Source organism: Fragaria vesca, linkage group LG6 (assembly GCF_000184155.1).
Source record: "Fragaria vesca subsp. vesca linkage group LG6, FraVesHawaii_1.0, whole genome shotgun sequence".
NCBI lineage: Eukaryota > Viridiplantae > Streptophyta > Magnoliopsida > Rosales > Rosaceae > Fragaria > Fragaria vesca.
Window position 1 is genome coordinate 20610936 of NC_020496.1, and position 25343 is coordinate 20636278.

General features: G+C 39.8%; 5 protein-coding genes across 5 annotated transcripts in view; 2 read left to right on the forward strand and 3 right to left on the reverse strand.

The window, feature by feature from the left end:
• The window catches only part of LOC101292913 (aspartate--tRNA ligase, cytoplasmic-like), a 3412-nt gene extending 1555 nt beyond the window's left edge, over nt 1-1857 (reverse strand). The window contains exons 1-6 of the mRNA XM_004303390.1: nt 1284-1857; nt 1061-1168; nt 816-929; nt 423-713; nt 212-322; nt 22-75 (exon numbers count right to left, since the gene is read on the reverse strand). Of these exons, the coding sequence (XP_004303438.1) occupies nt 22-75; nt 212-322; nt 423-713; nt 816-929; nt 1061-1168; nt 1284-1823 (1218 nt within the window). The 5' untranslated portion in view covers nt 1824-1857. The remainder of the gene's footprint in view (nt 1-21; nt 76-211; nt 323-422; nt 714-815; nt 930-1060; nt 1169-1283) is intronic.
• Nucleotides 1858-2708: 851 nt separating this feature from the next.
• LOC101306259 (DDB1- and CUL4-associated factor homolog 1-like) lies at nt 2709-10785 on the reverse strand. Its single transcript, XM_004305548.1, has 14 exons — nt 10532-10785; nt 10095-10173; nt 9890-10006; nt 9626-9804; nt 8750-9545; nt 8545-8645; nt 8005-8407; nt 7298-7894; nt 6951-7133; nt 6374-6862; nt 5833-5943; nt 5490-5608; nt 3740-5348; nt 2709-3557 (listed from the first exon to the last, which is right to left on the reverse strand). The coding sequence occupies exons 1-14, from the start codon at nt 10783-10785 to the stop codon at nt 2859-2861; spliced, it is 5736 nt and encodes a 1911-aa protein (XP_004305596.1). The 3' UTR covers nt 2709-2858.
• A 960-nt stretch (nt 10786-11745) lies between these two features.
• On the forward strand, nt 11746-14325 carry LOC101306550 (endonuclease V-like). The gene is made up of 8 exons (XM_004305549.1): nt 11746-11924; nt 12001-12268; nt 12383-12445; nt 12778-12817; nt 13078-13142; nt 13248-13364; nt 13472-13600; nt 14269-14325. Exons 1-8 carry the CDS (start codon nt 11848-11850, stop codon nt 14323-14325), a joined length of 816 nt encoding a protein of 271 aa, XP_004305597.1. The 5' UTR covers nt 11746-11847.
• Nucleotides 14326-14896: 571 nt separating this feature from the next.
• On the reverse strand, nt 14897-17572 carry LOC101293214 (glucan endo-1,3-beta-glucosidase 5-like). The gene is made up of 2 exons (XM_004303391.1): nt 16868-17572; nt 14897-16180 (listed from the first exon to the last, which is right to left on the reverse strand). The coding sequence occupies exons 1-2, from the start codon at nt 17197-17199 to the stop codon at nt 15064-15066; spliced, it is 1449 nt and encodes a 482-aa protein (XP_004303439.1). The 5' UTR covers nt 17200-17572; the 3' UTR covers nt 14897-15063.
• A 4066-nt stretch (nt 17573-21638) lies between these two features.
• LOC101306845 lies at nt 21639-22974 on the forward strand. Its single transcript, XM_004305550.1, has 4 exons — nt 21639-21728; nt 21893-22107; nt 22432-22714; nt 22957-22974. The coding sequence occupies exons 1-4, from the start codon at nt 21639-21641 to the stop codon at nt 22972-22974; spliced, it is 606 nt and encodes a 201-aa protein (XP_004305598.1).
• The last annotated feature ends 2369 nt before the right edge of the window (nt 22975-25343 follow it).

Below are 25343 nucleotides of genomic sequence, written 5' to 3' on the forward strand. Positions count from 1 at the left end.
GAGAGAGAGAGAGGGAGTAACCTTTAGCATTTGAACACCTTCCGCAAAAGTAAGACGTAGAGTCTCAGGTAGATACTGCAAATTTAGAAAAGGTAGAGAATCAGAATCCAAAAACTAGACATAGAATTCATTTGTTGGTCTTTAGTAACCATTATTCAGAAGAATATTACTCCAAATGTAATCTCAATCTAAAATGAAAAAGAATCCTAACCTTAAGCGGTTCAAAGGGATACTGCCTCCTTACGGCATCAAATTCTTTCTCGCAATTTTGGTTCAAATAGTTGAACATTGTAACAAACAACTTGTCAACAACATCCATAACCTGCAACAAAAACCATTAGCTGTGCAGTAAATCACAACAGTCACTACATTAGACTTCTGATCATAAAGAACAAAATAAAGAACAGGCTACTATATATTACCTCGAAGTAGCTCCACTTAATCTCCATCTCGACATCAAGACCAGTGAACTCACATAGATGCCTGTGTGTGTAGGAGTCCTCAGCTCTGAAAACAGGTCCGATCTCAAAAATACGTCCAAAGTCACCACAAATGGACATCTGCTTGTGGAGCTGAGGTGACTGGGCAAGGCAGGCAGGTTGCCCCTTGTAGTCCAGCTTGAACACCGAAGCCCCACCTTCACTTGAACCAGCAATCAGTTTGGGTGAGTGGATTTCAAAAAACCCTTGGGACAGCAGGAACTCCCTGAAGATCTGCATTACCACCCAACCAATTAAAAACACTGATATTCAACAACTTTCATCGAAGTAAACACAACACCAATTAACCATATATGCATAAGGTGCAAAACTTACAGTTCCAACTCGACTCTGGATTCTGAAGATCCCTTGGTTAGCTGGTGTGCGCAAGTCGAGTACTCGGTAGTTCAGTCGAGTGTCCTGGTTCACACGAACCATTTGTTCTCCAGCCTGAACCAACCAAATAATCCAACAATTAGTTAAATACATACACAAACACAACCAGAAATTCGATAAAGTTTCACCATCTCAAATTATGAAAGCTCCTGACTCTCGTCTCGCTAATACAGTAGTTAATGTACCTGATTAGCTCTTTCAATCTCGGCATCACTTCGAGCAGCATCCTCAACATTAATAGGCAAAACAGCCGCCCTACTAATACAGTACACCTTTCTGACTTGCACCTCCACCTTCAACAATTAAAACCAAAATTCAATATCAACCATAACCCGAAAAGTAATCATCCAATTATAATCCAGAATCAAATTCAACACAAAAATCATAAAATCCACAGAAATCAAATACCTGCTGTGAAGCGCTTATAATCGGCGTTCCAGGAACAGACACAATCCCTTCAATGTCAATAATCGACTCGCGGCTCAGCCCCGCCACGTATTTCACCATCTGACGGCTCACAATCTCCGGCTGGACCGTCGCGACGCACTGAACCGTGAACCCCTTCTCTCTCACCACAATGAACGCCATGTTCTTCCCGACGGCTCGGATCGTCTGCGCGCGCCCGCGTATCTGAACCTGCTTGTCCTTCAACGCCTCCGTCAGAGCTCCGACCTCAGTCCAGTCCTTGACGTCGGCGATCCTCATCGATTGGAGCTGAATCAGCGGCAAGTCGCCGTAGTTCTCGGCGAGCGGGTCCTCCGAGTCAGCGGACTGCGCGCGGGCGGCGGCGGCGGCCGATTCTTGCTCCTGGCGGCGGCGGAGCTTCTCTTGCTTGGCGGCTTCTTTCTTTGCCGCCTTTTTGCTCACTGAGGCGGCGTCTCCGTTCGTTCCGTTCTCGCCGTTCTCAGGCTCGTGGCTGAGCTCGGAGGCTGGCTGAGGTTCTGACATTTTGGGAATCTAGGGTTTAGGATCGGAGAATGAGTAAAGCTGAATACGGAGGAGTTGGTTTTCTGAGAGCGGTTTTGGAGTAGACTACACTTGTCGAAGAAGATATATAGGGCTCTCGTTCCGGTCAATCGGGTCAGATTTTTCTTGTTTGGGCGGGTTCGGGCGGCCCACTGTATTTAGAACTTTCCTGTTTTTCGGAACAAGGAATTTTGAGTTTTTCTTCCTTGTGTAAAAAGGATAAGGTGACCTTATGACCACAGAAATAATGAATTGGAAAAAATCAGAATTTTCATTGATTCCATTGGTCCGATTTAGTGTTAGGAGTTACTTGATGCTCAATCCAAATTGCGTGGTGATCAAGTTACCAAGTGAGTCATAAGAAAAGACTACTGGCATCATTAAGAATTACAAATTAGGTGTGGATATAATACGACTATAGATTATTCTGAAATAATTGTAATAATCAAAGGACATAATAGTAATAAAAATAATAATTCTGATTTACTTCCCCTTAGAATCTCTCCACAACTTCCCACTCCTGCAGCAGAGAAGGAGAAAAGGAAAACTTCCAACTCCCCGCGTTTCGCTTTCTAGTTTTGAAATTAGAGCTGAAAAAAAATGGATTATAGCTGACTTGGTCCGATTATTGTTGTAACAGAATAAAATTGTTCGGAGTCAAACAACAGCACAAAATGAAAATCGTTTTTATCGCACACCATAATTTTGACCGAACGAATTAGATCTCTTAACTAATTTTTTTTTCTTTTTCTTTTTCTTTTTCTTACATTTTCTGCATATACGATCCTGCATAGGTTTACTGCTAATAACCAGGTGGTAAGTGGAGCAACTGCATCACAAAATTAACCAAAGAAAAAAACGAAGGTGTAAGATGGATGTATAAAAGATGAATGAAGCTAAGCCTCTTTCTCACTGGTAAACAAATCGAGGGAAAAAAACTCAAAAAGATCATAATTACATTATCTGCTCATCTACCAGCACCATTTTCTAATCATTCAGATGATACGTATGTTACGGTTAATAACCAAAACCATGGCCTGCAAAATCTTCCTCATCGCCACTGCTAAAGGATTCCACCAGTTCATCACTATCGTCGTCCTCTTCGTCGCCGTCTGTCAAAATCTCAAGCATTCCACCTCCTCCGTCAAAGTCCCCATCCATAATGTAATCTCCCTCATCGTCGTCATCTAGGTCGCTCCCACTATCATCATCATCGTCATTACTCATGTCACTATCATCATCCCCGTCGAGATCAGGACCCAGTAAAGTGTCCATGTCCGCATCGTCATCATCTTCCTCATCGTCATCATCATCTTCACTCTCGGCATCATCAGGATCAGAATCATCATCTGTCGGCTTTCGGCGACCAATTTCATAAACCCTAGCAGATGCAAACATCTCATCTTGGTCATCCATTGTGATCAGCCCAAGGAAAGAATCAGTTGGCTCAGTTGCAAAATCGAGTACACAACGATCAACCGGAATAGTGGCAATGTCTGAGTAGTTAACTGCGTCCACTGTGCGGAAAGCAGCAAACAGAGGATGCTTTACACGACGGGTATGCACCGCAGACATCACATCATCAAGATTTCTTCGGAGAATTGCATAAATTACATCACCACGGGCATTAAAAGTTATTGTAGTTTGGTCTAACGAAGGTACACTTCGGAGGAGTCTAAAGTTCCGGAGATCCCACACCTCAGAGTTTATAATCACCTGTAAAACAAAAATGTATCAGAGTTCAGAAACAAAACAACCAAGAAAAAATGGTAAAAATTTAGCTCATGAAATTAGAAACCTGACTGCAAATAAGAAGACACAAAAGAATCCAGAAAAATGTTTGCTACAACAAAATCTCATTTACACAGCTTATAAGGTAGTTGAAGGGGCCTACGTACCTCGTTCCCAGTAGGATGGAAGCCCCCACCCCCATAATCTGTAAACTGATCAAACCGATGAACAGGGCTGGAAACCCGCCTGTCCCACAGGACACCATTCCACAGCAGCATTGTGTCTAAAGGGTTAAAGTGTATATGAGAATATGAATGTCCGCGGCCTGTGCTAGCAGCTGTATCTGACAGTTTTGATTCCAACTGGTTAGTTTGGATATCATATATAAGAATTTCTTTTTGGGCCGGCTCTGACGATAGGGCTGCAAAAACATCCCCAAAATTGCCAAATCTTGCAGCCTTGCACCCTTCATATGAATGCATTGGTCCAGTAGCGACTGTCGATGCATCCCACAACCTCACGTCTTCTGAACTAGAAGAGAGCACCAATTCAGTTTCACCTGAAAGATACGTCTGAACAAGTGTCACCGGAGACTGGTGGCTTGGACAACTCTCCAATACGTTGCTGCTATTAGAATCAAAGATTTTGAGTTCTCCACCATGACTGCCTACTGCGATACGAGCAGTGTCACTAAGAAAAGAGATGCATGTCAAAGGGTTACCAGTATCATCTCTACAAGTCCGCCATGGCCGGAACCTACTATAAACAAACTGACGATCCCTGCGATTTCCATGAACCCCGCCATACATACTTCTGAACTCACGAGTGCCAAGCCGGGCAGTGACATTTGCAGGGGCATCAAGGGTTCGTCTAGGTTCGGGACAAACATGTGGCTGTAACAGGGACAGTGGTGGAAGAGTGGTTATAGGGGCAGGACACTGGCGATGCTGGTGCTTCAGATACTGAACAACCAAAGAGTCAAGAGTCAACCTTTCTGAGTTGCTTGGTTGAGGATCGCTCTGAAGCCCAAGTTGGGTGGATGGCGTTGCAAGACCTATACTAGAATTACCATACTGGTTATCATCCAAACACTCTGATGAAAAACAAGCAGGTGTGGATCGACCATGTTGATCTCTCATGTTGAAAGTAGGGGTAGAGAACCCAGCCAGATCAGTTAGTAGACCACTTTTCCGCACAATATTGGGTGTGGGAAAAATTGGAGACCGATATCCCTGATCCCCCGTATGGATGCGTTTCCCAGATGATGGCAAATTTAACTCGGGTAATTTTCTTTTCATTGGCAACAGGATGGGTGTCTTACATTGGTAATCTGTATCCATATTAGGCTTGGGCAGTATTTCCGATGGAGCTTCTGATGTATTTGCAGGTGCAGATAACTCTTTAGATGTACTGAAGACATTTGTAGCCAACGTTGGGTGAGAGTCATGGGGCTGGGATTGATTCTTTGACTGAAGACACAAATTTGGAGAGAAAACCAAAGGTCTTTTCTTAGAGTATGAGATAGAAGAATCACATTTCAAGCTTGAATCCTCCTCCCTTGCTATCTTTGATTTATTGGTAAGAAAACCAATAGGGGCACGACCAGAGGGCCACTGAAGTTGCAAAGATGACGCTTCTTGTGTAGCTTGATGAACAAGAGATGACGGGGCAGCCAAGGATGGCAAAGGCACCAACTGGGCCTCTTTTAGCAGTGAAGCGGCTGTTGTAGCCAAACCAGATGCCTGTAGGTGTTCATGTATTAGAAGCAAAAGTTCCCTGAAATTCCAACCGTTGGGGAAAGGAACAAACCAAAAGCCATTAATTAAATGAATTAGATAATCAATTGTCAAAATAGAAATGATGTAGAGTTCAACTATTCTAGAGCATTATAACACTATAACAGAAATTGCCAAATACCTGGAATGGTAAGTGATAGGAGTGGCAGCTGCTATCGCTGCCCGTTCTATGCGCCTCAAAGTTGGCATTGCGGCATCAGTGGCAGCCAATGTGCTAGCACGTCCAGAATTGGTCACAATCTACTCAAAAGAAGAAAAAGTTATATATAATCATGTTTCATACATTTAGACTTGAAACTAAAAGTAGAAGAGAGGAAGGTGGAGGAAAAGTGAACTAAAAGCAACCAGAGATAAAGTAATTATAATCCAAGACCCCATACCCTTCCTATAAGTGATTTTCAGAGATAAAATAACGTGTATGCAATGAGTATTTGAACCACTGACAGCACAACAGAAATGCTTACCGCCATCAACTCGATTGCTGCCTGCGAAAGTTCAGATTGCCACCTGCCTTGCTCAGCTCCTTGTGTTTGGCTCCCAGAATCTCGGATTAGTTCTGATAGTTTCTTTCCAACCTAGAGCATCATGTTGCAGTTAGTAGTATGAAAAAAAACCAAAAATTGGTAATAAATAAATAAGTAATTGTAAAGAAACAAAAGGCTCAATGCCAAAAACTCATAGATAGCACAAAGAATTTCAATAACGGCAGTGAACTGTTTGAAACCTTAACCAGAAACGAGAATCAACCCGTGACATGATACATTGAGGCATAGTAAAAGGGATAAGCATGTTGTTTTTTTTTTTGGCTGTATTGTTTTATACTCGAGTATTCAAACTGGAGGACTCCCAGCCACCAACTAGTTCAATTGGATGGCAATCATTTCAAATATTTAAATCTTATCTTTTCAGGTTAAGCTAGAGTCCACATCCAAAAGAAGAATTTACAGCCCAAGAAGTCAATTCGACGTTGGTTGGCTACATCGGCCCTACATGAAAGTTATTTACCTGAAGCTTTGTCAATATGTGTGCAATTGTATCATCTCTCGCTAAACCAAGAAGGACTCTGCAAGCAAGGGCACGTAAACAGTCGAGTGCGGCAGGAGGAGAATATATGCGTGGTTGGAGAAGATGCAGCAGAACCTTTATACCATTGGTGGAACGAACAGCCTCTCTTGCTTGCCGATACCCTTGCTCCAGTTGTGCTGCAAGCCCGGCACAACCCGCCCCAACTCCTAAAGATATCCTGCGATCCCCAACCAATGCTGAGGATTGTGCATTGCTACTGTTCAACTGTGTACCAGTAGCCTGTGCTGCAAGAGCTGATTCCCCAGCTCGATCTGAGATGTTACGCTCAGTACTTTTCTCTATAGCAAGAGCATTTGAGGTTGGAGCAGAAACAGACTGCTGACTTTGTGCATGTAAAGGTGGTTTGTTGCTGATTGAAGGTGGAGGACAGACAAGATTGACCAACACATTTAGAGCTGGCTGAATAATCTGAAAAGAACATGAAGATAACTTAAAACTGCAAAACTAGAAAAACTGCAATCAAATTAAGAAATACGATCATATAGAATGCCTCTACCTCGGGGTCCACATAACTACCATTAACACTTGCTGCATCCAAAATAACTGCTATACCAACACGATTGTTGCTTAATGTCGAATTCACAATCATCTTGCGACTACTAGGTACCAATGTAACAATGTGCAGAACACCCAATGCATATTGAAGTAAATCATGTAGATAGCGCTCAACAGGTGGAGCCTGCAGAAAACCAAAAAAAAAAAACAGTGAACTATAAACTTAGAACATAAGTATTAAAAAAGATAAATAGAACATATGGGAAGTTCGAGCGGCAAGGGTGGGAAACTTCAGTATATATTCTTTTTTTGAAACTTTAAAGGAGAGAAAAGCAGAAACCAGTATACCTGGCATAACTCCAACATAGTAATATGTCCATTATATCCCAAAAACCTATCAACTGCAGGCCAACGAGTTCTTACAAATGCAGGACCAAGCTTCCGGTCCTTCTGTAACTGCAGAAATACTGCATCAATAGCTTCATTGCTAAGGTCAAGTGGCTTGTAAGCTGCCCTTACACTGGGAAGATTTCGGGCTGCACTTCGACTGTTTTTATTTGGACGAAGAGAATCCACAAGCAAAATAAAATGAGCTCTAAAGTACTGACGCAAAGCAACACAGGTGTGATAAGCAATCTGTTTCTCTGATGAGGTCAGTACTTCTGTCGGTGACCTATCATTTCGAAGTGAGCCTGAGGTAGAGAGTGTCCCAGAATTTACTCCAGATCTTACTGATGCTGCATCATTTAAAAGGCACAGTACTTTCTTTAAGCCATCCTGAGCATCAAAAGCGTCAAGAACTGCCCTGAAAACAAATGCAGCAGAAAAAAATAAGGCTGCATTTTTCCTAGCTTGATCCTGTGAGCACTCTAGAAGATGGAGAGCCAACTCAACCACCTGGTAAACCAGGTCTGAGGGAAGAGCACATACACGCTCCATTATACCCTTCAAAAAAATAAAAATAAAAACAAGAAAAAAAAACAGTTAATAACAGCAATGCAAAAATATGTGATTATAAAACATCTGAAAAGAAAAGATCAGATCACATGTCGTACCTGCAGCGAACCAATTGTAAACAAGCAAGAAGAAAGGCCAAAGTAGGTTTGAGGAACTCTAGGGACAGCGAGTAGTTTCTGCATGCCACCCCTATCCACGAACAATGCAGCAAATTTCCGGTGAGCAGCCAAAGCACATATGAGCTTCATTACATCAGGCAAAAGCATTGCGACCTTTGACGGTTCTTTATGTCTTGAATTTCGTTGCAACAAGGCAAGACACACGTCTACTCCCTTCTCATGCAATACAGGTCCAAGAACTTCAACATATTCTCCAAGAGTCTCGAGACATTGAATACAGTATTTTTCTCTCAACTGTGCAAGGGATTCAACACTTGGAATAAAGAATTCTTCAACATCTTCATGTTTTTGAGGTTCAGCGCTTGAAGTTATTGGTTCAGCACTAGCAGAGGTATTTACCGCATTCGCACTAATCAGCGAAAACAAGTTAATATGTTACATCCAACTCATCTATTATCTGTATAGTAGTATAACACAGCCTTTTCTAACACCAAATTAAGTGCATCAAGAACAATATACTACCTTAGAGCTTCAATTGAATTGGCAGCATCAATTACGGTAGATGCTGCTCTTGAAGCAGCCAAAACTGCAGCTTCTTCGTTATTTGTTGTAGTGAATTCCTGAGTAGTCAAGTGGCAAAGAACTGAGGTGAAAAAGAAAAAAATAAGAAAAAAAGTAAGTAGTGTGTGTGTGTGTGTGTGGGTGGGGGGGGACTTTTTCATACCTCTAGAGCTGCAGTTTTGACAACTTCAGCAGCAGCATCACCAGCAGCCTTGATGGCTTCTGCAGGTGCATTGGCTGCTCTAGCTTCAGCTTCCGCACCTCTAACTGCTTTTTTTACAAGATCAGTAATATCCTTACTTCCAACAGTGCAATCCTGGAAGCACTCATCATTATCCTCTCTTTCCAGAAACAAAACATCAGAAGCATTCCTGCTCAAAGACTTCTTAGAATCTAGTACTTTTTTCATATCTGAATTCTTTGGTGTACCCTTGTCTCTAAAGCTTCGCCCTTGACCCAACCGAACAGCAGATCCTGGTGAGGTCAACAGCTGTTCATTTTCTACACTGCTTTCGTTTGCCCTTCCCTTCCCTCTAGATCGTGCCCATCCACGGTTAGGTCTGCGCCTTGAGGAGTCATCTCTCCCATTTTCATCAAAATCACCAAATTTAACTTTCCCATCACGAGATTCACTGCCATCAATATCATTGATCTCAACCCCTTCATCCATTCCATCAGGTGGTTCTCCACCATCAACCCAATGATCTCCTCCAGACGCTTCATCTAAGCATCTCTCACTTGTTATCCTTGGATCCTCAAAATGAGTTGTTTCCAGAACCTGCCGAACCCTACCCCTACCTTCATCTCTTCCTCTTACCCCGGAGGTATTTTTATTCTCTGTTAAATGACTAGAATCCTTCTGACTAATACTTGACTCCCCCAAAACACGGACACGAAGATAACGCATAAGTTTGGCTGATAATCCAGACGTCAACACATCTTCCACTACTTGACCGCCCCTGGAATCAACCATTTAAGATATGTGAACAAAACTAATAAGTAAAATTAAAATGAGGATCAAAGGACTATAGAAGCATACCCAGCCAAACACAAAGCAAGAAGTCCAGTAGAATATGTCTTCAGCATTTCAAAATCTGAGACCTCCTTTCCCCCCAAATCATGCTTCCAGTTCTGGTATTCAACCGAGACACTCGAAGTCTCATCCATCACCCAGTCCTTTATTTTCTCCAAAACGTCTTCTTCAAAAACAGGAGGATACTGTAACACGTTCAGGATTGTCAGATTGATGATAAAACATTATAAGATACAGGAAAATAAAAAGCATTTGAAATTCGAATCTTACAATCACATTTACTGAACAGCTCAGAAACAGCCTTGCAGCAGCTGCCTGGACGGATGCAGAGTATCTTGTATCTGACAAATACTTGGTAGATATCAATTCAAAGAAATCATCATGGTCCTGGGAAAGAGACATAATGAAAAACAATTAGACCAAAATTTCTCGCAACAATATAGCAACCTTAATACCACAAGGGAAAAATAGTTACCCGAACCACGGTCCCTAGCCGTCCAACGGTATGAGAACCGCGACCATTGCTGGAAGAATGACCAGTCTCGTCCATGTATCTGAACATATGACAATTCAATAGGTTAATTTCAAAATGTATTTAACAGAAAAAAGTTCCGAATGTGTTGACAAAAGCATCAAAAGTCTAGTAAATTTTAATGCAGCAACAAATATCTTCTTCGGCTCTGAAAATATCAGTAAGCAAAGCAAAGCTGAATAAGGCTAGCAGTGACATAACACACACAATGCCTTCGAATTCCGAAGCAGACTCATTATCAATAGCAAACTAAACTCGAATCAAATAACAATGCTGATTAGACTAAGCTAAACTCGAATTGAACAACAATGCGCAGCATTACAGACTATGCTCAGAATCAAATTCGCAAGATTGAAACGAAAATCAAACAAGAAAATCACCGTTTCTCCTGCGTTTCAAGAAGTGAAGCCAGAGCGTGAAGAACAGTGGCGCTGGGGTTGTTAGGCGAAGCCATAACCTTATCCATGAGCTTCTGAGCCTTGGCCACCATTTCATCGTCTTCATTCCTCGGCTCCTCCTCTTCGTCCTCTTCCTCCGCCTCCTCGCCTCCCTGCGATTCCGGCGCCGGCGGAGGCGGCGGAGACGGTGGCGCCGCGGCTTGCCCTTGCCCCTGGCTCTGTAGCTCGTCGTCCATGGCGGCCTCCATAATCAGAGAATTATAGCGAAAAAATGGAAATCAAAGATTGGTGTATGATGTATATCTATGTGTATGTACTTGTTGAGCTTTCTATCTAGGTTTTTGTGGGGTTGGTATATATAGGCGGAGAGGTTGCAGAGAGGAAAAGAGAGAGGAGAAGAGAAGCAAATCGTTTCTTGGCGCAGTGTTGAGCGAGGAGACGCAGTAGGAATAATAGGGAGGTCGAATCAGAAAGTTCCGGAAATACCCGACCCGCTTGTTTCGAACCCTACCCAAACCGGTGGGCCTGGGTTGACCCGCTTGCGATTTGTAAAAGAAAACTATTTTTTTGCCAAAATGTTTTGAAATTTTAAAAGACCTAAAATCTTGCCATCGTGGCATCGTCGGGCCAATAAAGGTAAAACTTGCCAAAAATATCACTTATATATTTTGTATCACTTATTTAAGGTGAAGTGTATAACTCTACGTTATATTTATCTCATTTCTCGTGAAAATATTCATCAAGAAGAAACAAAAATAAACCTTAAAATCATAGTTAATGTTATGTCGGAACATATAAAAGTTTTGTCTTAAAAATGAATATATGTAGCCCAACGAAGCCCAAACATACATTGCCAACGATTTCACGTCTAGACATTCCTCGAGAACTTCACTGCTACCACCATTGTCAATCCACCACCTCACTATCTATCAACGCATTCACCGATACATCTGGACTTCTTCGATTGCCTTGCTTGCCCACTATTTACAATGTTTAGGGCTAGATGTGTATTTGATGAAAACCAAATAACACGACCATAAAGACGGGGCTCAAAACTGTATGGACTGTCGTTACGATGAACTGTACAACATATGTGTAGTACTCTATCAGTCTATCTTGTATTTTAGTTGTTTTGTAGTTTAAAAATAAAAAATAAAAATAAAACACTAGCCCCTGGTAGAGACTGTAAAGTAGTAGCCAGCCCGGTTCACCGCTTTACTTCTGCTTTAGCCTTCGATCCATTGACCACAAAAGTCAAAAACTGATGCTGAGACGATCACTGCACAACTCCACCGAGTATGGAAAGTATATCCCACGCGCCGGCAGAGTCATCATCATCTGCTGCCTCTTCAACACAACACAACATTTGGATAGAGTAAGCTATCACAGAGTTAACCCTTTACATTGTTCTACTCTTTACATCCCAAATCTTAATCATCCTGAAATTCCAGGGCCCAAGATGAGCTGAAGCAGAAACTAATTGCACAAGATGATTTCCCATGGAGATTAGCTACTACTGCACCCACACTTCATCAGGAGAAGGAGATTGCGTTGAAGTATGTGGGTGGGGCTGATATAAGCTATTCAAAACAAGACCCATCAATGGCATGTGGGACTCTTGTAGTCTTGGACATTCATACCCTCCAAGTTGTTTATGAAGATCACTCTGTTGTCACCCTCAGTGTCCCTTATGTTCCTGGCTTCCTTGCTTTCAGAGAGGTATAGTTCTTTATGCTATGAATCAATGAGTATGCTTTGCATCATTGCATGCATCTTGTATAATGTGGGATTGGTCTGTTTGGATGAGATATCTTTTGTTCTGTTTTGATCTAGGCCCCAGTGCTTCTTGAGCTTTTGGAGAAGATGAAAGCCAGTGCTACTCTTTTTTATCCACAGGTGATTTACTATGCATTGCTTCCTGCTACATTAGTTTTATGTGCCATCAGAACCGGTCATTAGATGAGTTAGCTATGACGCCATATATTCGAACTCCCTAAGAAAGCTGTGAACTTTGATTTTGGGTTCTTATGTTTATATAGATACAGATGTCGATGTATAACAGTATAAGTTGTCCTTATATTATGCTTACCAGAGTTATATGATAGAATGTACACCTTATGCCATATTTGGCAGTGGTACCTTCCAAACTATTTAATGTGGTGTGGAATTTTTTATTGTCTAGTAGTTTGATTCAGCGGTATAAGAACACTTACCTTTAATTTTTGCAGCTGCTAATGGTAGATGGAAATGGAATACTTCATCCTCGAGGCAAGTCCTTTGACACAAATCTTTGTTCAACATATGCTTGCCCTCTTGTATATGAAGCCAAAGTACATTATTTTCCTATTTATTTGCTTTTACTATTATAAGTTGTTGGAGGTCTAGGATCAGTCTGAGGGTCTGGAGTTTCTGAAGAGATCTTTTTGTAACATGTTAGCTCATCTTGCATGACATAAATGACAAATTAAAGCGAAATAGCTTTCTTACAAAACTGAAGAATATTTTAAGACGGTAGGATTTTTCTGTAGGTTTTGGCTTGGCTTGTCATCTTGGCATTCTAGCAAATCTACCTACCATTGGGATTGGAAAAAATGTAATCACTGACATTAAATCTTCATCTGCTTTCATTATTTGAGTTTTCTCTGCTTAAAAGTGATATGGGAATATACTCAAGTCCTGATAGAGTGCCATATTTCAGCTTCATCATGTGGATGGTCTAACATTATCTGGCGTGAGGCAACTTCTTAAAGCCAAAGAAGACTGTGCTGAAGATTTTGTTACTTTGACAGGGTGCTCAGGGCGTACATGGGGAGTGGTAAGATTATATAAAATATCATAACTAATCTCTACAGATATAAACGTCTTCCAAGTGCCATTTGATTCAACTATTTTGAATCCCCACATTCAATTTTTATGTCCCAGGCAATGAGATCTACAGACGGCTGTGTGAAGCCTATATTTATTTCAATTGGTCACCGCATTTCGCTTGATACTGCTGTCAAAATTGTAAAAATGACTTGCAAGTATCGCATGCCAGAGCCTATCCGGCAGGTGAAAACTGAAAACACTTTGGATAATTTGCCTTTTACTGTTTTTATATGCATAATGGTAATACCTGAGTAATTCGTTGGACCTATCAATGAACCCCCAATTTACATAGGTAGGTATGGCTATTGCACCTTTTCTGGATCCTCTGTTGCATTGTGTCTATAATCACAATGCAGGTATTTGGCTAGCTTGTTAGATGTGCAATAAACAATCGCATATGTACTGAATTTACATGCATTTCAGTTATAGTGTGAGGGGTTTAGGCATACAGTAACATAACGAGTAACATTAATATGCTATTGCAGCCATGCTGCTTGTTCATTGGTTGAAGAAACCTGCATGTAGCCTGGGTTCTCTGATTATGAATTTAATGGCTGCAATGCTCAGAACACCTTATTTTACTGACAGTATACATTTGGAACATAGTTAATGACTTAATGTTTTACAAGACTTTTTTCAGAAGTTGTGCAGAAGATTTTATGGTCTTAATTTTAAGTTGTCTGGTTGCTCAAGATTGTCCTTTAGAAAGGCAGTTGTTCACTACACAATGGAAGATATGATGTCTTCTTGTTCGATTGTTGACTGCTAGGAATTGTTTGTCATTTGGTCTCGTATCATCTCTCAAGTTGGAGATTATGTTTAACATCATCCTCCTTCTGACACCGAGGCAGGCTGATATCAGATCAAGAGAATCTCTTCGGAAGCATCAAGCAATGATCTCCAAATGATTCTGTCCCTAGAATCTGGTAGGTTCACCTTACCAATCATGGACCATGTGTTTCCAACTTTACAAATCGTAATTTAAATTGCAAATAGCTGGCATTGCTTTGATATATCTGGAAATTGCACTTGTTAACCAAGCAAAATTGTGTGATTTTAGGGGCCTGCTACAATTCTGCTGCACCACAGCGTATGCAATGTTAGAGTATCTGTTCAGACTTGGAGCTCACTTCAATGGTTCGCTTCATCCACCATAAACTCGGTGAGAAGTGAGAACCCTGACATCAATAGGACTGGAAGTCCATGCTTATTGAGGAAAATGCACATATAATTATCTTGAATATTTTATCTCCAACAGATGGATCTTTGAAGTTTCAATTGGTTAAGGAACTAACTGGCACAGCCAAAGTGGTTATTTATCTTGACAGATGTATCCAGGGTTGTTCCCAAGTCCTTAACTGAGACTTGCTTTTTTTTTTCTTTTTTTTTTTTCAACTGTTGATGTTGTACAGCCGTTCATTTATTCTGCTCACCATTGAAAAAACCATGATATGTTGACAATACAAAAACAGAAATATATGGTTCAAGTGACTTGGAGTGCCTGTGCAAGCTAATAATGTGTTCATTACAAGCATAAGCACTATTGCTGACCCTTCCAACTATGCTGAGAAGTTCTACAAAGACTAAAAAGATCAAGCAGTGAATATATTACTTGAAATCACTAATGTACAAAAAGCCCCACAAAATCACAGAAATGCATACAGCAACACAACCAAAATCAAACAAAGAGGCTTTCCCAGAGCCCCAGCTCGGACGTTTACACTACTTGAACTATACTCGGACGGTTCAATCATGATCCTAAATTTGCAGTCTCCAGTTGATGGATCGGAGTTGGTGACAGTTGAAAGATTTGGAAACCTGCAGGCAGTGTCCAGCTGATCATGGATCTGATAGTAACTGTTAAATGCATAAGAAATGTTTCCTCTGATGTCTAAGTTTCCACATGAAGTCCCATATCCAAGACTTGTGCAATCAGCATTTGCACAAGCGTAGCTCACACTTAGAGGAACTTCAGGATCATCAAGATTAGCTGATGGTGACAGAACGCACCATTTCTTAGCCAGATATTTTACACCACTTGCTCCTACTAACGCATTTGCGGTACCCAAACTGAGCTGATACTTGGGTGTTCCATCAAAGTAGAACAACCCCCAATGGCGTTCAAAGTTACCTGGCTGAATGCTCTTGGCATCTTCATCAACAAGGCTGAATAAGTAAGCATCTACAGGGCCAGGTCTCATGGGAGTGCCTACATTGTTCTTGATCCTGGTCATGAAACCCTGGTTGAACCGCTGGGCTAACTGCAAATTTGCATTCTGGTCCCCATCAGTAGGCCAACCAATCTCTCCAACGATTATAGACAAGTTACCGAATCCATTCTTTGCTAGTGCCCATACTAGTGTATCATGGTTTGCATCAAACACATTCTGATAGATTTTCCCATTGTCATCAATGGGACTTGAGAATCCGTCAAAGAAGGCATAGTCCGCAGGGAAACCGGGATTATTATAGAGACTTATGAAAGGATAGATATTGACAGTGAATGCAGCACCATTGTCACTCAAGAATTGGACAATGTTCAGCATGAGGTCCTTTGTATCTGCCCGGAAGTCACCATCAGAAGGTTTAGTAGAAGTGCCACTGTCATAGACGTCAGCGTTGAGGGGAATAGTGACCTTAACCTGATTGCTCAGACCGGCTTTTATAAGAGCTGACTGGATGTTCTTCAGAGCGGGAAATAGTGTTGTAAGAAAGCTTCCATTGAATGCTGACAAGAGCGGTTCATTGCCCACTGCAGCATACCTTGCACAGAATGAATACGTAAGTCAATAGAAAAATTAGACATAGATTTCAAACTTGTTGAACAGGAAAACCTGATAGGCTAATATGATAATAGCGGATTAAGGATTTCACTTTTCCTAAAAGATAGTAACAAAAACCATTACAATTTCTAAAGTAAATTAAATGAATCAGAAGCACGAAGCGTAAAGATGAACAATTGTGTTTTTAACACTAACAGAAACAACCAAACAATTGGAATTGCTGGCGGTACAGAGAGATCCTCCAACTAGCTAGCCATGGATAGGGAAATGAATTGCAACAAAATGGGATGCAAAAGAATATAGCACTCTGAGGTCCCAATACAAGTGTGTTGGCTAACAGATTAAAAAGAACTGAAACAAATTACCAGAAACCCTGAATAGCAGTTCTGAAATATACCAAGTGTAATCCAAAAGCCATAGTATCTCAGTTATATACTTGTCTTCATTTATTGACCAAAGAAAAACAATTATCTCACACACATATTCCCATACTGATTTCATTTTCAAGAAGGCAAAAACCAAAGAAATCCAATCTAGCCATTACATACACAAAGTAAAGTTTTCATATGGATCAATTATATAGTTTCTTTGTGATTCAGACCGGAAATTAACTTAAAACCATAAATAAGAACAAACCTAAAAGTCTAGTCAAAGACAGAGATATTACCTAATATCTACGCCATTGGAGACATATGATGAGACATTCTTGGAGACCCAATTCTCAGCTGCAGCCACACTATTAGCCAAACCAGAAAGCATCTCATTGGGTATTCCCACCATGACCTGAAGCCCAGACTTGCTCAGAGCATTCAAGATATTATAATCTGCATCAAAAAGCTTAACCTTCTGAATCCCATTATCCTTGATCATCTTCACAACCGAAGCCGGAGGGATTGCATGTGTATCTTGAGTTCCCCAGTTGACTCCAATCCCAAACACAAAACCCACCAAGACATTGAAGCAAAGTAAAGCCACAACCAAGCCTCTAAATAACCCCATAAAACCCTTTAGCTAAAAACTAGAGTTGATTTAGAAAGCAAAAGGCTGGATTTGAGAGATGGGTTTGAACTTTGAAGCTAAAGTTGGATTCTTTCAGGAACTAAATCTGGGAATATATATTACAAGAACAAGTAAAGCATAAAGGGTCAGACCCAGAAGAGGATTGATATGCTAAATAATGGAGTTGATGTTCACAAATGAAGCACAAGCTTCCATGCCCAAAGTTTGGAAAGAGAGAGAGAAAGAAGGATTTAAAGAAGATCAAGTTGGTTTGGCACAAAGAACAAAACTTTATTCAACTAAATGGTCAAAGAAATTAGTAAGTTGATGATTTCTAGCTATGGGATACAAGTTACTAAATACGACAGGGTTTGCTTGGTTTGGATTTTGGAACTAGAAAGAAGGAAAGAGGATGAAGACGAAATGGGAATGTTCTACTTTTATTTCAAAGAGTGATGGAGCTCAGTGATTGGTGATTTTTCTGAATAATTAAACAGTAGTAAAGAAGAAGAATCTTGAATAGAGGAGCAAGGATACTTTGGACTTTCTCTCACTGGTGAATAGAGCAAAGATTCGATTGAGGGTAGTTATTACCCTTCAGTCAGATACCTGAGATTATCTCTGTGTCTCTGTACTCATGTAATACGTATGTAAATCCAGTTCAGGACGTAGAGTGGACTCGGTTTTGTATTTTTGCTATCACCACGCACGCCTCTTGAGATTAATGTTGATCGAGTTTTTGATCTCTTCATCTTCTTCCTTTTTTGTTGTTAATCGCTTGATTTATTAAGAAAATGCGTTGAGTGATTGAACTGTAATAGCAAACTTAAATCACTTTATATGAAAAGAAAATCATAATTCCGTATTAACATAGTTTTGTCCGATCAAACTAAAATGAAAGATTTGGTCTATCAATGTGCAGCCAAATTAGTTTGAGTTCGACACAATTGTCATACTGAATATGAATGAGTAACAAACAAAATTCAACAAAAACGGTGATGTTATCTTTATGATGACAACATTATGTTATCTTTATGTTAATTATCTTTAAAGCTGATTAAGGAAAACCAAGAGCTCAAGGTTTTCTGGTTACTTCTTTTCCTTGTGTTTGGTCAGTTCTTGTGTAAGCACTAAAATTGTTGTATGAAATCCATAATGAAGTGATTAAATTTGCCTTTAGAACCAGAGAAAAAGGCTGTCTTCTAGCAATGGAGTTGATAATTGCATGCATCATCAGACCATCTGTCTGGACCCAACAGCACTAGACCGGTTATGGCTCTTTACACCTAATTTTGCCAATTATGGGATAATTGGGATGGTAAATTGCTACTTTTTTGTTAGAGTTTTAGTTTGTGTGACACGACACGTTTGAAGTGACCCACCTTTCATCGTTGCATATCTTTGGTCGGTTCATGAAGTCGTGACCCAACCTTGATAGCTCCTCTTGTATCATCTCCAGGCCTTGGGCCTCTTAATGAAGTTTAGTTGACCAAAAAAAAAAAAACCCTGATAGCTCCTTTTCCTTTTTTTTTCTTCTGCAATGAGACCAATTTGATAGTGTTACCAATTTGATCGTAAGTCTGATACCAGTTACCAAGTTGAGAGGGTCATTTAGCTCTGTAAAGTGTTGTAATATTTAAATGAAAGGAGCTTCCTTACTTGCGATGTGTTTCATACAACTCGTTAATCAAACTTATGGTCTCAATACTTTGAAAAAGTATACATTTTTGCATCGTTACAAGAAACATTCCAGTAAGTAAAGGATAAAAAGAAAATGTAAGAGACATCACGACTTTGACTATAAACTTCGTTTTTATATACGAATGTAATTTTAGTACTTCGTTTTTGTATACAAATTTAATTTAGTTGGATCGTATCAGATGTCAATATTGTTGATTGTATGTAGATCACTAGTGTGATTATATGAAACAAAAGCAAAACTATTGAAGATGAACAAAAAATATAAAGCATGAGCATCCAAACCATATGTATGACAATATTTTATAGAAGCTAGTGTTACATAATTTCATGATTTGGTCATAGAGTTATTTTGATTGTGAAAAAATTTGTTCATTAAATCTATGGATGTGGCTTACTTCTATTTTTGATTACTTGAGAGTGTAAAACTACAACATAAAACCTCTAAGAACTCTCTTTCCAAACTGATCCAAATGGAACGTCATAAACTCATATAGAGGAAGACAGTAAAACCATACTAAAAGATTAACAGAGTTAAGGCTTGGTGATACTATCTATCAACTACAAAATTTGCTTTTCTTTCTATAAGTGTCAAAAGTAATAAGCATGAAAATATAAAGCCAGCCACTGTATCTCTTGAATTATTGAACTAATACACCATGGAGCAGCAGCCCTATCATTAGGGCAGTCGATCAAGACCTTGGAGTCTCCCTCGATAATCACTGATTGCATATGTTAAAACCATTATGTATGAAGATCTTTAAAAACCATAGTTTCGGCCACTAACATACTAATATCACCAATATATGTAGCAGCAGCAGCAGCTGTGATAGAATTTCCATTTGAATCGCGGATGTGACCTACCTCTTGATATAGGATTACATGCAAGGTTAACGTTTTGTAATCAACTCTTCTAAATTTTATTTATTTTTAGACAAATCAACTCTTTATCTTCTCTTGGTAAAAGAAGAAGAAAAGGACACCCCCCTTAATCAAGTGAGAGATGACGTGCGGATAGAGACGGGGTATCGCAGGCACGTTACACGTACACACCTCCTCCTCGGTCGTCTCAGGCAAAATCTCCAGAGCCAGCCATGCTTCTATTCCTCTACGCGTTATTTGATTACAATGACGGTATTGCCCTCGGCTTCCTCTACGCGTTATTTGATTACACTCACACGTGCTCGGGAGCAAGTGACAGACAAATCCAAGTGTCCCCAGCCGGCCAAGTTTATGTCATAAAGTCTGTTTCACTTTCACTTGAAGCCGACTGTCTTCTGGGTCGGTCCAAGTTTCCGAACCAGGATCCATTTCTGATGGGGTAACAAATATATTCACCATAATTTTGGTGTCTCTTTATAACATCTGTATTTTCTTGTTGTTAATCTAACGGGGGTTGTCTCTACATATGTATCAATAATTTTGATATATTATGAAATATGTTGTTTCTTTTCTTAATAATGATTGTAAGGATGTATCGAAATTTTTTGAATGTGTTGTTTACGGTTGAACTCTATCATTTCATGTCGTTATAATCGTTGATATTTTATTAATGATATGAGTAGACATAATACCAAGTTCTTAAAAAAAATATATATAAAAGAAAAATGATCCAAACAGTGTCTTACATTTCAAAGAAGCTAATTTTTGGTATCCCACATTCAGAAAATTTCAAAACAGTATCTCACGTTCTTAACCCGATCAAAGTTTAGTATTTGAAACCGTTACTTCCGATAAATAAACGTGCTAGGAAACTTCTTCCGTCACGAGTCAGGGGTAAGTTTAGCAGCCCCCTCCAAGTCTATCTTCCGTCATGAGCCCGCCTAGCAAGTTTTCGAACCTTAAATTTAAGTCGCGACCATACACGACTAGTAATTGATGAGGCAGCAGGAAGCATCTTTGGATCTTCTTCCGTTGGACTAGTTACTGGATCGATCTTCTTCCGTCAGACTAGTAATTAATAAGACAGCAGGAAGCACCTCTGGATCTGCTAGCAGGAACCAAATCGGGCTGTCCATATTCAATGCGGTGCGTGACGTCCCACACCACAACTAGCTACAACAGCGTCCACAGGGGAGACGGCAGCCTCAACAACCCGGAATATCGAATGAACAATCAAAGCATGTTCATGTTCTGGCACACCCATACCCTTCAGAAAGTCATTGATCTTCGTTTCATACTCCCCGTCACTGGTGTCAGACAATTTCTGCTTGAAATCAGAAAAATTCACCCAAAAATCTGTTTGGTCTGTGTTAGTGACTTAGTTCTGCCATCCAGAACAATTGGATCACTTCTCACACGCTGCCATACGCTGATCTTCGAAAACTTGAATCTGATGAACATCTTGTCCTCCTTCCATGAGCCTTGGGTACTCTTTTCTGTTCCACTACGTGACTATAGTAAAACACTTGCTCCATAATTTTAGATCTGCATCCCTCGCTCAAGGTCGAGGCTTGTATTATATATATTATGATGTGTGAGGAAAAATTCGATTAGGATTGGGAAAGTTGAGGAGGAACCCTCAATTCGAATCCATATTAGAGACAAGGATTTGACTCTGACAGGTAGATCGACCAGACTCCTAATCGGATCAGGAAACTACCAACCCTCAATTCTAAACATATTATATATATATATATATATATACACACATAAAAACGACGCGATGAGAAAACTGTTGAGATTGAGAAGAGCACGAGATTCCATTGTTAGAGTAGTCTGATTAATTTGGGGTAGTGGCAATGGCAGTCACTATGACGAAGATGTCTGTGCTTATTGGAGCGCTGGGTATACTTTCGTTTCTGTTTGGCATTCTCGCTGAAACTAACAAGGTATGCATCTAAACCCATGAATCATATACTTTATTGGAAGCAATTTAACAATACTATTCAGTATCACTTACAATATGTTTCTGCGTGATCTTCTTAATTTGATAAACCAAGCAGATATGTGAGTCTCTATTTAATGTGTAATTTTCTTCTCCCGGGTTTTGTAGCCTGCAGCTGGAGTTCCCATAATAGGGAGAGGCATGGTGATTTGCAAGTACCCGTCTGATCCAACCCTTGCCTATGCGTGGCTATCCTTTGGGTTTCTTTTGCTATGTTCTGTTGATAGTGGCTTCTCTATATTTTACAGCTACAAAGGCAGAAAAGCTCCCACATCTGTTTTCTTCCAGAGCACTAACTTCAACTTCTTCTTCACCATTACCCTGCAAGTCACACTAGCTCTCCTTCTCTCACACGAGTCATACTCGCGATCGAATGTGGATTCTCATTCTATCTTTGACTTGCATTTAGCTTGAGAGGAGTTTTAGAGCAGTAACGTTTTTTGGAGCAAATATCTACGTAGTTTTGACTTCCACCAATCAATTTACATCAAGTAGTTTTGTGGTTTTCTTTTCACTGATTTATGAAATCGATCTCATTATGAAAGTGAAATTGAACCAGTATATTGTAGTCCTATACAGTATCGTTCTTTTTGACAATTTCTCTCTTTTGGCCGACTATAATGGGGTTTTGATATAAACAGACACAGGTTTACAATAGGATTAGCAGCTGCATTTTTGCTATGGCCTATAATGACGCATCATCACCCAAATTATAACATTACTGGAAATCGAAACTCCCACAGTGCTACTTGCCCAACTGCTAAAACTGGTTTGCTTGGTGGAGGAGCCTTCTTGTCTCTCAACTCATCGCTATTCTGGTTAGTTTGCTTCATGTTGGCCAGCAATGCAAGAGAGGACTACTTTGAAGATTTGGACAGTGTCAAAAAACCTAAGCACATTGAGAAAACTGAAGCTGGACATGCTAATAAGGTATATGAAGAGGATGATAGCAGTGAGATTACAAGTAGCTAGCTCCGACTAGAGCAGTGAACAATTCGCAAGGTTGTATATATATCGTGTTAAGTTTCCGATGCTAGATGATTTCTAAAATGAAATAGATTTTTGTTTAGTTTGGGATGTCGACATCTAGTGAATTAAGACAGATGTCTAACACTCTAAGCTAGTCATTCATCTTGATGTTGATGATAATATTAACTTTTTTGTTGGATTAGTTCATTGTGAAAGCTTGATGACAATGTTTGTTTAACTGTTGGGATGTGACACATTTTCATGTTTCTTTGCGTAAAATGACAACCAAAGAAAGTGAAAAAGAACAAAAACATAATAGTTAACAGGTTTTTTTTTTTTTTTTTGGAAGAGAAAATAAACTTTTATAAACAAAAACCCCTAGGGCATCCTAAGTTTATAATATCAAAGAACAAGGCTTTAGAAGCCTCACTAGGAACCCTATCATCCCAATGTAATGAGACAACACTAGAATGACCAATATTAGTAATGACATCCGCTACAAAATTAGCTTCACGAAAGACATGTTTAAAGCTAATGGAATCAAAACTAGTCGCCAACTCTCTAATGTCTTGAACTAGCTTGATCAATCTCCAAAGCGGGTTAAATCGACCATTCACCGCTTCAATTATTAGCTTGGAGTCTCCTTCCACCTCCACTCTAGTAAAGTCTTTCTCCTTTGCTTTCACCAGGCTATCTCTCAATGCCAACGCCTCTGCAATAGGCACTGAGGTTCTTCCAACATGTATAGATGCAGCAGAGATGGGCCTGCCATGAAAATCACGAATGACAAACCCGCTTGCCATTGAGTCTCCCATAACTGAACCATCAAAGTTAATCTTAACAAAAAAACTAGGGGTGCTTGCCACTTAATAGTGGCACTCGGGTTTAGAAGTTGCACACCACTAGAACTCTTATTAAGGTTAACACAGCTTGAAGACATTGAAGCTGCTGCCATGGTAGTTGAGAGGGGATTAAGAGTTGCCCCTCTAAAAACTGTGTCATTTCTGGTTTTCCAAACCTGGTAGCATATAGTGATCACTTTTACAAATAAATTTGCATCATAAGGCTAGTTAACAAAGAGTTCCTTAAAGACATTAAGGTAACCTTCTTCCTAATCAGTTGGGGAAACAACATTGGATAAGGTCTAACCTGTTTCATGAAATCACAATATCAAACAAATGGTTAGCAGTTTCATTATCATTATTGCACAAAGGGCAAGAATTATCATTGATTATTCCGAATCTAGACAATTTATCCCTCGTTTTGAGCCTTCCTCTAAGCAGTAACCAACCAAACATTTTAATCTTTGGCTGAATCTCAAGTTTCCATAACTTGTTTAACAAGTCAATTTGGTCATGTTTGTGAACTCGATTATATTGTAACCAAGTGGCAGATTTTATAGAAAATTTGCCATCGGAGGAAGGGCCCCAAATGAAAGCATCTTCTTGCTCAAAAATAGGTAAAGGAATACCAATAATATGTTTAACTATGTTATGATCCAAAGCTGCATTAAGCTTAGCTCTGTTCCAAATACCATTGCAAATATAGTCTGCCACATACTCATCAAAGTTGATTATGCTTTGTCTATCATAAGGTAATAAATTTAACAAGGGGCAATCACATACCCAATTGAAAGTCCAAAACTTAATTAAAGTACTATTGCCACCAATCCATCATACCATTGCAAATATAGTCTGCCACAAACTCATCAAAGTTGATTATGCTTTGTCTATCATGAGGTAATAAATTTAACAAGGGGTATACCCAATTGAAAGTCCAAAACTTAATTAACTTACCATTGCCAACAATCCATCTCATGCCTTTCATAATTAAGTCTCTAGATTCCAACACTCCATTCCAAGTAGTAGAGTTTTTATGTTTTTTCTTTGCCTGGAAAAAAGAAACTTTAGATAAGTACTTTTTCCTAACAATTTAGAGATGACTTTCCAAGCAAACTTTGCTAAAGCTGCATTATTAAAGAAACCTGCAGGTCTAATACCAAGACCTCCCACAACCTTGGGTTGACAAACTTGTTCCCAAGCTACAAGAGGACATTTCATGTCTAATCCCCATAAGAAATCTTTGGTTAGTTTATCAATTTTATTTGGTAACATGATTAGACATGAGAGCAAGATTAGACTTAATAAGAGTTAGTCTACCTGCTCTTGAAAGTGTTCTTTTTTTCCACCTTGCAAGCTTACTGGTAAGCTTGAGAAGTAGCTCTTTTGAATTCACAAGATCTTTCCAGAATAAAACATTATGAATACCCAAATATTATTATTTTTTAAAGGCTTTGGAGCCCAGCCTAGCTGGGAGGCTCAGCCTTACACCCGGATTTTAATTAAAGAGATAATTTTACTTTACTACCCTGAACTTTAGGTCTAAAATCAGTTTGATACCTCATCTTTTTTTTAATCAGTTTCATACCTAAACTTTCAAAATGACATCAATCTCGACTAAAATGACTAAAATAGCCCTGATTAATCTTTTTACCCTCTCAGAGTTAAGAATGGCAGCGGCGACGGCCGGGGGAGGAGGAGGGGCTGCCGCCGGGGCCCATTGCTGGTGGTAGGGGTGGATGCCGGCGCCG